Below are 14,357 nucleotides of genomic sequence, written 5' to 3'. Positions count from 1 at the left end.
TGCCATGAAATTTTAATTTAGACATTAATTTAGAAATTAATTTTGAAATTGTATCACATGTAGCATCTTTGCTCACACATCGACATTAAAAAAGACTGTCTCAGGCCAATCATTGGGTACTTTATTTTCAGCAAAAGAACAAAATATGAAAAATGAAAGGCTAGTCCTATTAATTTTGATTAAGCTAAAGAATTTTCAATTTCATAAAAGTTATCTTTTATTAGATATACCTTTGTAAGTATTGCATTACCAAGATACATGACTTGATTGGATTTTTACTACCAAAAATAGATGCATTTTGTGATGACTTCTAAATATAGAGTGGCCTTCAGTCACTTTGAGAATTAATATTCAATTTTTGTTAACTGCTTGTTTGAAAGGAAGGACCTATGATTCCAAGTATTGCACCTCAGGAAGCCAGTAATAGGCTACAGATCTTTCAGGTAAGAAAATAAATTGTTGTTTCCAAATACTTAAAATTAGATCTGCTATTGCTTATCAAAACAAGTTTGGAAAAAGACACATTTACAATCTTCAGTTAATGTGTCTTGGTGGATATTCTGTGTTTTGTTATGTTAACTATACTTTAGTTTCTATCAGGCAATGTTTTCCTTAATGTGGAAGGATTGATTGATTGATTGATTGATTGCTGTGTAACCTTGCTTCATGTTTTGCATTTTGTGAGCAGAAATTGTCATCTTGGAAGTAATAAAAGCAGTAGAAGAGGAAAGAGACAAGTATGACAACATGATAAAGACTGAAAAGAAGCCAGGTTACATTTCAGTCACATAAGCCAATCTTTTAATCTTGTGAAGATCACATTTTGCATTAGATAATTGCCTTTCAATTGACGTTTGTTTGTCATCAACCTTAGTTCATGGGGTCCATAACCAGTTTTTAATCTATTTTTAATCCTTCTTCCTTTCTCTGCAAGTTATAGTAACTCGAAGATTTTTTTTCAGCAGGACTTTTATCAGTCTTTAAACATATTGTATAGACTCTGTAAAAAGTAAATGAAAAGTTTGTGAAAAGCAAGTACTAACAGAAGGTGCTTAAACCTCCTGATGGATCTAATATGTATTGAAAATTGAGTGATTTTGGTTGAATTTTCTATATTTATTATTTTGCCAAGAGAAGCTTTGTACTTATGAATAGAAACTGCCAAAATCATTCTTCTTTACATTTTTCTATGGTGATCATATCCTTTGGACAGCAGTTATACTTTGAAAGTAATTGTATTTTTTGGCACTCTTCTGTGCTTTTTTTTCAGGCCGTATATTTTACCATCTGATACTTCCTTTATTTTATTTTCCCAATGTTGTGGAATACATTTCACATCCCACTTTTTTATAAAATTCTTCTTCAAATTATTGCTTGTTATATAAATTTTCACTGTTTGAATTCAGTACGTGGATTTGAGTATTACATTATGTGAGAACTGTTCAAAATTTTTGAACAAAAATATTTTCAGACGTTTAAATATGCTTCTAATACAGCTATTTTAAGACAAGTTTAGAATGGTTTAATGATTTTTTTTATTAGTCAATTTTGAATTAAAACATATCTATATTTTCATTTTGTCTGTATGAATCCTCATTTTATCAGGCTAACTTTGACGAGTTGTGGAGAAAATTTATCACATACTCATCTGGTGAACAGTTGTTTGGATTGCCTGTCACAGACTATGAAGTTTTGCATAAAGTCAGGTAACTGTGGAAATACAGCTGTCTTAGGTGCTTATTAAGTATATTAGAAGGGCTTAGGGTACACCAAAGAGGGAACTATTACAATATGGAAGGTTTCCATTACCGTAAATTAAATGAAAGCAAAAAAATAAATTAAAATTTTAGAGGTCTAATGAATTTGCCAATACAAATAATTGTATTTGTTTATTATGGTAACAGAACCATACCAGATTATTTTATTACATGTAAATAATAATATATAAAGGAGCAAAATACCATGGCCTAGAGGAAAAAAAAAACCCAAAACCCAAACTTTTATATAAGTAGATGAGTAAATATAGCATTAAGTATTAAGATATGATACTATGAGCGAACAAGCAAGAGGTAAGGAAAGGTCAGTGTATCATCATATACGAAAAATATAAGTAGAAATTTTATGAAAGTCTAAATTTTTTGACCAGCTGTACACATAAGAATTGAATTCTAAAGTTTCTGCACCAGCTGTTTCAATGGTTTGAAGATGCTTCACACCAGATGAGAATCTGACCCTTTCTGGCCGTTCTTAGATATCGGCATTTTAGTCCAGATTCAGAGAGTGCTTCCAAAGTAAATTGACTAATTGTCCCCACTTGCCATGCTCTGCTTTGCACTGCAGAGCCAGCTCATGGTACATAAGCTAGGTTCCTTTTGGATGAATGGAAGTTTTATAGAACTGGACCAAAGCATATCTATCCCCAAATACGTTTAGTGTGGATATTAGGTCCTTAACACAAACTATCTGCTCTTCTTTGTGGTTTTTGTTTATGAAGTGTTCTGTTTTGCATTAAGAAACATAATCTAATTGATCTATGTCATTATTTGTTTTGCAGTAATATTACCTATACCATTTATTTAAGTATTGTGAGATATCCAAATAGCTGATTGAAATTATTGGTATGATTATTTCTTTTCCCAGGAAGGAGTTAGGCTTGCTTCAGAAATTGTATGGATTATATGATACTGTAATAAACAATATCAATGGTTATTATGAGATACTTTGGACAGATGTAGATATTGACAAAATTAATAATGAACTTCTGGATTTTCGAAACAGGTATGTTCATAATATGAGTTATAACTGATGTTAAATGCATTAAGATTTAGGTGACTTCAGTAAAGCTATTTGATATATTTAAATGCAAAACTTCCATGAATAAGGTCTATCATAAAGTAATAAAATTCTTCAAAGGAGTGTGGAATAACTTTTAGTTACTTTTAGTTAACCAGCCTTTTACATGTAGTAATTATTATTATTATACATCTAATTTACATTTAGATGTAATTAGTTTGATTCAGAAGTATTTTCTAACCTTTTAATTTAACTCTATTTTTAATATTTTCAAAAGTACGTGTATTATTTTGGGAAGAAATATAATATAGAAGACTAGGTCAAGGATTGTTTTACAACAGAATAAGTGCATTGAGTGCAGTCCCCAACCCTCCTGCTACCTGATAGTCCTGTTATAAGCTTGGCAAGCTCCATCCTAAAACAACTCCAGGTTTCTTTGCGCTTTCTTTGCACCCCCAGTCCTCCTATTAGAACAATATTCGAGAATCTTTAATTATTAATTTCCAAAATAAAGGCATGACTAACTGATGTATGTTTGTACTTGTGCAAGTAGTTGGTATTTTATGGTATTTCTATACTACAGTTATAGAGCAGTGCAGGCCTATTAAAACAGCTTTAAATCAAGCTTAGATAATGTTAAAATCTAATTGCTGAAATACAGAGCTGCACAGGAGCTAAATTGTATTACTGTCTGAAATTGACATTCATTTCAGGTAGTTCAAGTAGAAGTGTATAAAATGGCAATTACTTTTGTATCTGCAGTGAAGAGAAAAACCTTCAGTATAAATAGTTGTTTCTTAGGCTGTTAAGTATTCATCCTACCTATTTACCCGTCATTTCCTTTCATTCTCCATTTTGTCAATATATCTTACCTCTTGGCCTTACTTTGGCAGTTTTTCATGGCCTATCACACTGGTGGGTTCAAGTAACCCAAAAATAGTAGCATAACCTTCCTAAACTAGGGGAAGAGGATCCGTGCTACAGAATGTGGAATTTTTTACTTGAATTTTTTTTTTGTTACTGACTTATAGTCCAGAGTGTCATGGTAGTCTAGTAAACATGTTTTTCTGAAGGTTAACTGATATGTGAAATATGTCATTACAAGGCATAAAATTGGTAAGTGAAGAATTTCCATAGTTTTGAAGTTACACTTTCGACAATCAGAGTTGAAGGTTGTGTCTTTGATTTGCATTATTTCTTAATTTCTAAGTGGGAAGAATTAACCAGAGACTAATAACCTTTCAAGGAAACATGTGCCAAAGAGTGTTTTTCTTTCCCAAATTTGAGGTTACATATGCTGATAGAATTTCAGTAATTAAGAGCCTCTCAAAGGAGCAAGATGTTGACAGACACCTATTTGTCAGTATCTTGTCTTTGTGTAAAATGGTGTCTCTTAGTTCACTAGACTCAAAAGGGTAACAGGGCTCTCAGCTCTGGAACCTGCAGCATGTAATTCAAAATCTGTTTCTTTGCTGTATCTGATTCCGGTGTCCCAAATCACTGAACCTGACATTAACTCTTTACCAGTGAAGGAAAACAATGGCTGCAAACAGAGAAATTTATAAACTATTCGGATGTTTTGCCTGGTTTTCTCAGGGAAAAAGTAATCTGTGATGTCACTGTCTGACCATGTCAGTGCTCCTCTTTTTCATCATTCTTAAATACTTTTTTTTTTTCTTAAATCTATTGGCTAGTTTCAACACAACAGATTTCTCACAAATTAACTTTAAATGCTTATGAGTTTTATAAATGTCAGAACTTCACAGTAGTCCAGAAACAAACACAAAATACTTTTTCCCCTCAGGGAAAGGCAGCTAGGTATTAAACATCCTGTTTGACAGCAACCAGGGAGCTAGTACCTGAAGGTACTGTCAACCACACAGCACCAAGAGAGCTCTAAACCAGACACAGACTGCTGTATTGTACCTGATTACAGAAAATATGAAATTATATCAGTGGGAGAGATAAGTGATAAAGGATGCAAAACCAAGGGAAATTTGATCTAGGCTTTATTACTTTTCCTGCTAAGAATATACTTTATCATTTACATTAGGATATTCCTATGGTAGTCAACTGCTTGATTCTTAATGTGTAGGCTCTGTGAAAGCATGGTGAAAGAGGTAAATATTCATTTAACTCTTTTGCTGGGCTTTTATCCATTAGAAGTATATAATTTTCATTTTCTTAGTGAATAGTTTCAGGACCACTAACCAAAAGTAGAGGAGAAGGTGGTTATATGTTTTTAATTTTCATGTCTGTCTCCAAAGCGGTATGTAAATATTTGCCATGTGTATTACTGGTATTGTAAATTGAAGGAAATATTTGAGAATCATAGAATGGTTTGAGCTGGAAGGGACTTTAAAGATTGGCTAGTTCCACCTTCCCTGCCATGGACAGGGACACCTCCCACTAGCCCAGGCGGCTCAAAGCCCCATCCAGCCTGACCTTGAACACTTCCAGGGATGGGGCATCCACAACTTCTCTGGGCAACCTGGGAAACCTGTTCCAATGCCTCACCATCCTCAGATCCATCCACCATCCACCTTCCTAATATCTAATCTAAATCTCCCCTCTTTCAGTTTAAAACCATTACCCCTTGTCCTATCACTACACTCCTTGATAAAGAGTCCCTCCCCATTATATTTGTATAAGGATGTGAAATTTAACTAATTTTGTTTTGGTTTTTGTTTGCCAATAAAGAGTTTGTGACGATAAGCAGCAGATAAGCTATCTTTTAATGCAAACTGCAGTATTTCTGTTTATTTGCAAAGAACATAACAGTGGTTAAAACTGTTAAATATTATGATCCACTAGTAGGGCATTTGCATTATTTTTTAATAAAAAGGTAGACTAATTGACACAAATTGGAATTTTCCATAGAAAATGTTGATCTCAGAACAAGCTACTTCATATTTCCGGGTCTGTTTATAAAATGTTTAAACAATTCCTATTTTGACAAAAGAGGCATTTACTACTGAATCAGTTTAACTCCACTGCAGGTGTCGTAGACTACCTAAAGGACTCCAACACTGGCCTGCATTTTTAGATCTCAAGAATAAAATTGATGATTTTAGTGAGTCTTGTTATTTGTTGGAAATGATGAGCGACAAAGCAATGAAGCAAAGACACTGGGATCGCATTGCTGAAACAACAGGGCATCAGTTTGATATAGAATCTGATTCCTTTTGCCTTCGAAACATCATGGAAGCACCAATTCTTAAATATAAAGATGATATTGAGGTAGGTACATACATTTTTTCCCCTCCTTGTTGATTTTATATTGCCAGCAAAAATAATATGATTACTTATAAAATGATCACTTTTTAAAAATATTTTTGACTTTGTTGAAGACCTTGACTCACAATCAGACCACAGTAGTTTAAAATAATTTATATTTTATTTAGAAGTTCTTATCCATATGAACAAAGACAGATGTAGCAGCTGGAATCTTTGGACACTTATTTCTAGATAATCTCTTCACATTCTTCCTGTCCCTATTTTCTGTGATTTTCTTAGCCCTTTTTAAACAGGAAAAAACAAACAAACAAAACTTCAAATGATTGTGGTCACCTAATTTTTTAACTCTGTGGTTGCTTTAAAGATTTGTAAATAAATCAGAAATTTTAGACGAAGGTTCCATGCTTATTAATATTTAATATTAATTAAATATGTAACATACAACTGAACCATACAACTTCTCAAGATCCCCCACATAAACTGAAAAAATTCTTAATGGAGTTTGCAAATTTTATATAATAGCATTCAAAAGCTATTGTTATATTCATACTTGATTTATATGGAAGCATTCCAAGGTGATTGCTTTATTTTGAATTAAGCTCTGATTTGAATAGAATGTTGGACTTGATGACCTTTCCAACCTATACTATTCTTAGATTCTGTGATTCTATAAATTGAAATATGATAAGATTGAGACTCATCTGGTGATGAGTCTACATCACCACCCTAAACCTTGTAGGAATAACGGTTCAGAAATCTTGTTACGCAGAAATAACAAAATGTGAAGCCGTGGAAATGGTATATCCATGCATTTCCAAGTTTGCATTTTTCAGTTATACATACACGTAATTTGAGTGAGTAAAATCATTAGTGTGGTTTCTGCATTTGTGTGTCACACTTCTGTACTATTTTATAGAATTTTGTATATTGGTTTTAAATTCTATTACTAGATGCCTAATATTAGGAAAAATGTCATTTCCGAACAATGAAGATTCTAAAATACTGGTCTGTCTTTGCAGGATATATGCATATCTGCTACAAAGGAAAAAGATATAGAAGCCAAACTATCTCAAATAGGTGAAATTTGGGGAAGCCAAGTTCTGAGCTTTTCGTCATTCAAAGGGAGAGGAGAGTTACTGTTAAAGGGAACTGAATCATCAGAAATTATAATGTTGATGGAGGACAGTTTAATGATTCTTGGCTCTTTACTGACCAATAGGTACTTTAAAATTGATTGTGTGCGGTATTTTCAGAAACACACTGACATAGCAACTGTCTTATTAGCAGGCTAAATCAGCAGTAAATTTGAATGGACTATTATTTTTTAATGAAAAATAATATTAAAATGTCTAATGAAAAAAATCCTCAACTGGAAGATTTTCATTTATTAGTAGAAAACTATTGTCTCAATATATTTGAATGTAATCAAGCTGGTAGAAACTTTCTACGAGCTTCTTCTTGCTCTAAGTGAAACAAGAGCTGTTTGGGTTTTTTTTTCACCGTTTAAGTATTTATTTTATAATAGATTTATTTAGAATTAAATAATTTTTGCTTCTCATCATTTTCTAGATACAATGCACCATTTAAAAAGGAAATTCAGAGCTGGATTTATAAACTAAGCAGCTCTACAGACATAATTGAAGAATGGCTGGTTGTGCAGAACCTCTGGGTTTATCTTGAAGCTGTTTTTGTAGGGGGAGATATCGCAAAACAATTACCCCAGGTAAACTTTACAATGCTTGCATCTTATTGTGTATTAAAAGCTATCTGTGTAATAATTTCCAACAGATTATGCTGTGAAAGTACTTATTTTTTGATATATATAGGAAGCGAAGCGTTTTCAGAATATTGACAAATCATGGATAAGAATAATGCAACGAGCTCATGAAAACCCAAATGTAATTAACTGTTGTGTTGGAGATGAGACTATGGAGCAACTTCTCCCTCATTTACATGAACAGTTGGAAGTATGTCAGAAATCACTTACAGGGTATGAATTGTTTGATTTTTTTTTTTTTTAATGCAGTATTATTTTGTAAGTAGTTTATATGAGATGTTAATAGAATTTCAGTCTTTCCCTCTTGTGTAGAAGAAAATGAAGAGCTGAAATAGTCTAATAAAAATCTTGTTCCATTTTAAAGATACTTAGAGAAGAAAAGACTACTGTTTCCCAGATTCTTTTTTGTTTCTGATCCTGTCCTTCTTGAAATTCTTGGACAAGCAAGTGATTCTCATACAATTCAGGTACAACCTTAGGGATTTTTTTCTGCTTATAACAAAAAAAATAGAACATGGAAAAGCATTTAATAAATGAAAATGTAAACACTTTCTTTTTATGAACTTTGGGAAAATTTTTTGTTTCCTGTTCTTTAGTTTTTAGCAAAATATGAAATGGGTATCTGTAATTCAAAAAAATCTTCCGAATTCAGAACACTAGAATATGGTCCCATCAAGCGAGTTGCTGGTGGCGTGGCTCCTTTCACAACTAAACTAACAGAAGGGACCCTCTAAGACTTTCCTGGGTTGCATATTGCAAAATTCGTCCAGCTAGTCTGGATTGTTCCTGAAAGTTTATAGTCCAACTAGTCTGCATTGTTACTGAGGGTTGGTTGAGATAAGATAGCTGATCTCACACAATAGCTGATCTCTGTTCTGCTAGGTCACCTCTGGAAACTGTAAAATAACAGCAAGTTGAGATAAAATCCTACACAATCATTTCTGTAATTATTACCTACATATGGCCTACATCTGTAGGTTCAGATGAACTTTTGCAGGATAACCTTAACATGAGATTTTTTTTCTGTTTACTAATGTTATCTATTTACATTGAATGACTTCTGAATTATCCTTACAGCCACATCTGCCTTCCATATCTGACAATATAAATGAAGTAGAGTTTCACACAAAGGATTATGATCGCATACTGGCAGTCATATCAAGAGAAGGAGAAAAAATTCCAGTAATTATCTGAAAACTTTTTTTCCAGAATGTTGTTAATAGATAAATCATTCTGTTATTAAACATATAAGTATATATTAAATTGTCTTATTGTTAATTACAAACTAACATTTCAATGATTGGTGTAACAAAACTATAATATGTCTTCATTAAATAAATTTCTAGTATATTTATTGAAATTAAATCTGCAGTTGTCTTGAAGAGAAATTTGGTAACTAACTGGGGAGAGAAGTTTGGTAACTAAGTTCTATTTTGTACCTTTTATTAATATTTCAGTTGGACACTCCAGTCATTGCAAAAGGACCAGTAGAACTTTGGTTGCAGGATTTATTGCATGTGCAGCAGATGTCATTGCATGGTATAATTAGGGCAGCATATTACCAAATTAGTGACCCAGGATATCAGTTGCTGAATTTTCTTAACCATTTCCCAGCACAGGTGAGATTACAGGATGTGGATTTGTGTGTGCAGTCTGAGTAGTGTGTGGGGAGAGGTGGGATGTAAAGAGCATACTGGATTGTCTAAATGAAGAAGTTTTCATAGAGGAAGTAAGGATATGGATCTACTCAGTAGAAGGCGGACTTCAATTTTGGTACCCTATATATAGCTTAATATTTTTCATGTAATCTACTTTAAAATTACTTTTTTCTTGTCTTGGAGAATATAAAGTAGAGCTTATATTTTCTGTGATGGATATTGAACGCCTTTCAGATGCAAATAAAATTTCATGTGCAGATTGATTTCTCTCATAATTTAAGATCACAAGAGCTATGATTATGATTATTTATCTCATCATTTAGAAGATTTACCTCATAGTTCATATATTTGTCACTATGATAATGCAGTCCTAGTAGAAGCCTATCTTGAAGGATTCTATTTGCCTAGAGACTCCTTCATCTTACTGATAATCCATAAATTTAATTAACAAGTAAGGAATTGTTTCCCATCCTGTAAAAATTCTGTAATTTGCTAATCAGTACAGTGCTGGGTGTATTTTTTCATAGAAATTCTGCAAATATTAAAGCTGGCCAATACATTGCTAATTTAAAAAACAATTAAGTATACTTAAATATTTAATAGAATTATCTTAAAGCTGTATTTGTGATGTAATTATGTATTATTTCAGCAGTATTTATTTTCAAAAGTCTGCTACTTTTCTTTACACAGATAAGGACTGTCTTTCTTGTTTGCATGTCAGACATTTTGAAGTGCCTTTATTACCATCTGCAAAGATCATCTTTTCCATGTCTTGTTAATCCAAATGTTTTTATGTTCAAAGAATTATTTGTGTTAGAAAAGGGGAAGAAATTTAAAGTATAGAGAAAGAAAAGCTGTGTTGTAGGACAGAGAAGAAATTGGTCAAAATACTGTCAAATATTTGAAATGTTTTCTTTCCTTCAAACTGCCTTTTTCCTGTCTTAGAAGCTTCTGTTATAGCTAGCATGAAAAAGTCACATCCAAAGATTTCATTTTTTATTCCTCTTACTAATTGGTCATTCTAAAATAAATTTATTTTAGACTCTACTGATGATAGCTTAATGATTCTAAAATGGTGTGATATTTCCTACTACAGAATCTCTGTAACTGTGAACTCACTACAGGTATAGGGAGATAGGAAAGTAGAAAGAGTGGGTGAGTCAGATTTTTAGGTCTTGGTGCTTTGTGAATGTAGTAATGGGGGGGGGCAAGTACTGATACAGTTCTCATCTATCCTGTTTTGTCATGGGTGTGTCTGATACCATAAATCAAAATCAATCCAAGACTGTTGTTTACATGCAACATCCTGTAACTCTCTAGATTTATTTGGAAGCAAAATAGCTCATAGTTGTGCTTTAGTCTGTACTCCAGTTATAACAGCATGTTAGAAAGATAGCAATCCATCTCTTTTTTTTTTTTTTTTTTTTAATTGTTCTTTAATTAGCTATGAATTAGCAATGGGAAGTTTTCAGAAGGACTTCTCCCCACAATTTGAGACCTGATTATGTTTGTGATACTGGAGTACACTAAGGGATTGTAAATTACGCTAAGAATCATCCTTAATTTGTATATATCTCAGTATCTGACAAATTTGCGTAAGTTTTTAAATGTTTTTTCAGGAGTTTCCAGTATGACAGCCAAGCCAATTAGCTCAGGCACATTATCCTGATGAGACAGCCTCATGCTGGATGTAGTGATAATTTGGACTCTCCACACCACAATTTGTTGTTCCTGTTACACCTAAGGCTTCTGTAATAAGGCTAGGGTTCAACAAGTTATTCTTTTGTATTTTTTTCACATATTAAATTTGTAGGTTGGATTACTAGGAATTCAAATGATGTGGACTCATGATTCAGAAGCAGCTCTACAGAATGCTAAAGAGGACAGAAAAATCATGCAAGTAACCAATGGGAGATTTCTGGAGATTCTGAATATGTTGATTAGCCAGACCACACATGATCTTTCCCATTTTGACAGAGTGAAATTTGAAACACTTATTACCATTCATGTGCACCAGCATGATATTTTTGATGATTTGGTAAAGTACAGATTTTGGTTTCTGACACTTAAATGCATTTTCTGTCATAATAATTTTTCTTATATGTGGTAACTACAGTTATATATGTGTTTGCATGTGTTTGTAAAACAGATGTCCATAATCTCACCATAGTAAAAATAGTACACTTTTGCTTAAACTAGAATAAAATCCATTGGGACTGTCATCTAAATATTTGCTCCAATTTTTTACACTTTTCTTAGCATATTTCAATTTTTCACTTCTTCCTACAGAGTTGTTTTGATAGACCAAAACTTTTAGTATGTCCTTTCTTTGAAAAACTGTTGTATTACTCTTACTTGCATAATGAAAAAAGTTGAGTCTGCTGAGGGTGTTGTAGCTTTATCATCATAATTTCCTCATGGCTTGTTACAGAATCTCAGCAGTTGGCAGTAGTCTGTGCTTTAGCTCCACCCATTCTAGAGTTACAGCAATGACAGCAACATCTTCCGTATCTTCTAGTTCCTTCTTTCTGTCTCTCCTACTCCTTCGGATATCAGGCTACTGGAATTCTTTCTGGTTCTTAAGGAGAATACATAGAAGACAAACAAACAAAAAACCCTCCTAAAATCAACAGATAACGCCAATCCTATATTTGAACTTTTTAGACTGCTAAATTGTTTACATTCCTTTATTCTTTGAGGAATGCCATCCCTCAACACTACATCTCTCACATATTTTTACTGCTGATAACAGAAGCTGGTTAGATTCTACACAATTTGCCTTCCATGCCTTAGTCAGATCCTTCTTTCATTATACCCTTTGTTCCAATGTGTTTGGTGGGTTTAGCAGTGTGTTGTTTGCTTATTTCACTTGGATGGTGAGCTGCATTACCAAAGCAATTTAAGATTTATTTGATTAAGAAGTTGTGATGACCAGCTTAAGGGATAAGGACATTTTTTAATATTAGTTTAGCATACATCTGAACATATTATGTGATGCTTATATGTATTTCAGTTTACTTATGTAGGAACTTTAACCTGAGTCACTCATTATTCTCATAAAATAAGATTTTATCACAGTTATTAAAGACAAATGTGGATGCTCCGTTATAACATATACATTTATTTACTTTCTTTTAAGGTAAAAATGCACATCAAATCACCAACTGATTTTGAATGGTTAAAGCAGTCTAGATTCTACTTTAAGGAGGATCTTGATCAAGTCTTGGTGTCCATTACAGATGTGGATTTTGTTTACCAAAATGAATTTCTGGGTTGCACTGATCGTCTGGTTATAACACCTCTTACAGACAGGTTAGAAAACGATACATAATTAATATTTTCTATGTATATAGTGTTTATTTAACATATATCTTCAAAGAGATGCATTCTGAATTAAGTCCTGTGTGGGCTAGGTCATTCATCAAAATTTTCTTATACATCTGCTTCATGATACTCCTTTAGAAAAGGTAAAATAGAGTCTCGCTAACTTGTACATTTAGTAATTACTAGAAAAGTTTTATCACTGCCCAGTCTTAAAGAAACATTTAGTAACAGAAATGAATCCTTTTAAGGTTATATAATAACGTATAGTTTAGCAGTATTTCTATACTGAAGAAAATATTAGGTCAGATATTTTGAATTCTGTTATAAGGGATTCTGTAAAGATTTTGTGGCTACCAATGTGTGAAAGTCTAAGACAACTAGTCAGTGTCTGTTGGTTTATTAGCATGGGAAATAGTTTACATTTGTCCATAAGAACCTAGATCTTGATAAAGTCCCAGGTGTATACATTCACTTGCCATTCTTCTATAGCCAGGCAAGCAAATGACCATTAATTTTGTTTCATGTGTGGCTTAACAGTGAGAACTCTCTTTCTTTTTTTCCCCTTGGGAATTTCTTGGCCTCTTTCTGTACACCACCACCTGCCCCCCCAATTCTCCCCCCGTTTATTCCTTACTTGAGATGTCACTTTTGAACCAAATAAGAAAATAGAAGGCTAAAAAATACTTGCAAAAAGATGTCCTCAACAACCAAAAATAACTTTCAGCCTACAGCATTCACTTTGCTACTTATGTGGAGTATGTGTCTGTACAGCTTTTTGAACACCTTTATTTCTCCAAAAGACGTAGGACTGCTATTGTGACAATATGGAAAGTTCAGTACATTTCTGCAGTGAACTGTACTGCACTCAACAATCAAGTATTTTTGATGCAGAAAGTTGAATTCTACCCCAAAATTTGCCTTGACTGCAATAGAACTGTAGAAGTAAAATATATATGTCACTTTAAAGATTCTTATTGTTTAAAAAACATCAGGGGCCCTGCAGTGCCAGCTTGGCATAAGGTATTATAGTGATTCAAGATAAGCTGGGAACTAGTTAGTTATTAAACTCTGTTCAATTATGGATTTAAACCAGAAATAATTTAGTTAGAAATGCATTCTGAGTATGTTGAGTTGATTTGACAGGGAAGATACCCCATCATTTGTATAGGACCTTTGTCATTTAATCCCTTTAGCGTTACTCTTGGTACTCATGATACTCCTTAGCATAAATGAAAATTCTAACTAAGATTTTAGTAACTATAACTCACATAGAACCAAAACAGTAGTCTAAACTTTTTAAGACTTTAAAAAAAAAAGGGGGGGGGGTAAAGCTTATGGGTTTTTTTCTTAGAATTGTAAAAATATTTTACACATAATTGTGGAAGGGGACATATATCCTTATTCTTTCACACTTGAGGATTTAGACAAAAGTAGCCTAACCTAACAGAGTATACACATTAAGATACTGCAGAAAATGAGGAGGCAGCAGAATTCTGCTCTTTATAGCTGCAAAAAGAGTTAGTGACAATTAAATTGCTTTATATGGTGTGCATTAATTTTTTACCTCC

The 14,357-nt window shown here is 32.9% G+C and overlaps 1 protein-coding gene across 1 annotated transcript in view; it reads left to right on the top strand.

The window, feature by feature from the left end:
• DNAH8 (dynein axonemal heavy chain 8) overlaps positions 1–14,357 on the top strand; it is a 132,701-nt gene that overhangs the window by 36,943 nt on the left and 81,401 nt on the right. Inside the window, exons 28-39 of the mRNA XM_054195249.1 lie at positions 381–443; positions 1,606–1,706; positions 2,641–2,778; positions 5,793–6,033; positions 7,050–7,249; positions 7,600–7,753; positions 7,857–8,020; positions 8,172–8,274; positions 8,885–8,989; positions 9,265–9,426; positions 11,279–11,503; positions 12,605–12,777. Of these exons, the coding sequence (XP_054051224.1) occupies positions 381–443; positions 1,606–1,706; positions 2,641–2,778; positions 5,793–6,033; positions 7,050–7,249; positions 7,600–7,753; positions 7,857–8,020; positions 8,172–8,274; positions 8,885–8,989; positions 9,265–9,426; positions 11,279–11,503; positions 12,605–12,777 (1,829 nt within the window). The remainder of the gene's footprint in view (positions 1–380; positions 444–1,605; positions 1,707–2,640; positions 2,779–5,792; positions 6,034–7,049; positions 7,250–7,599; positions 7,754–7,856; positions 8,021–8,171; positions 8,275–8,884; positions 8,990–9,264; positions 9,427–11,278; positions 11,504–12,604; positions 12,778–14,357) is intronic.

This window comes from Rissa tridactyla, chromosome 3 (genome assembly GCF_028500815.1).
Source record: "Rissa tridactyla isolate bRisTri1 chromosome 3, bRisTri1.patW.cur.20221130, whole genome shotgun sequence".
NCBI lineage: Eukaryota > Metazoa > Chordata > Aves > Charadriiformes > Laridae > Rissa > Rissa tridactyla.
This window is presented reverse-complemented; position numbering and strand designations above follow the sequence as displayed.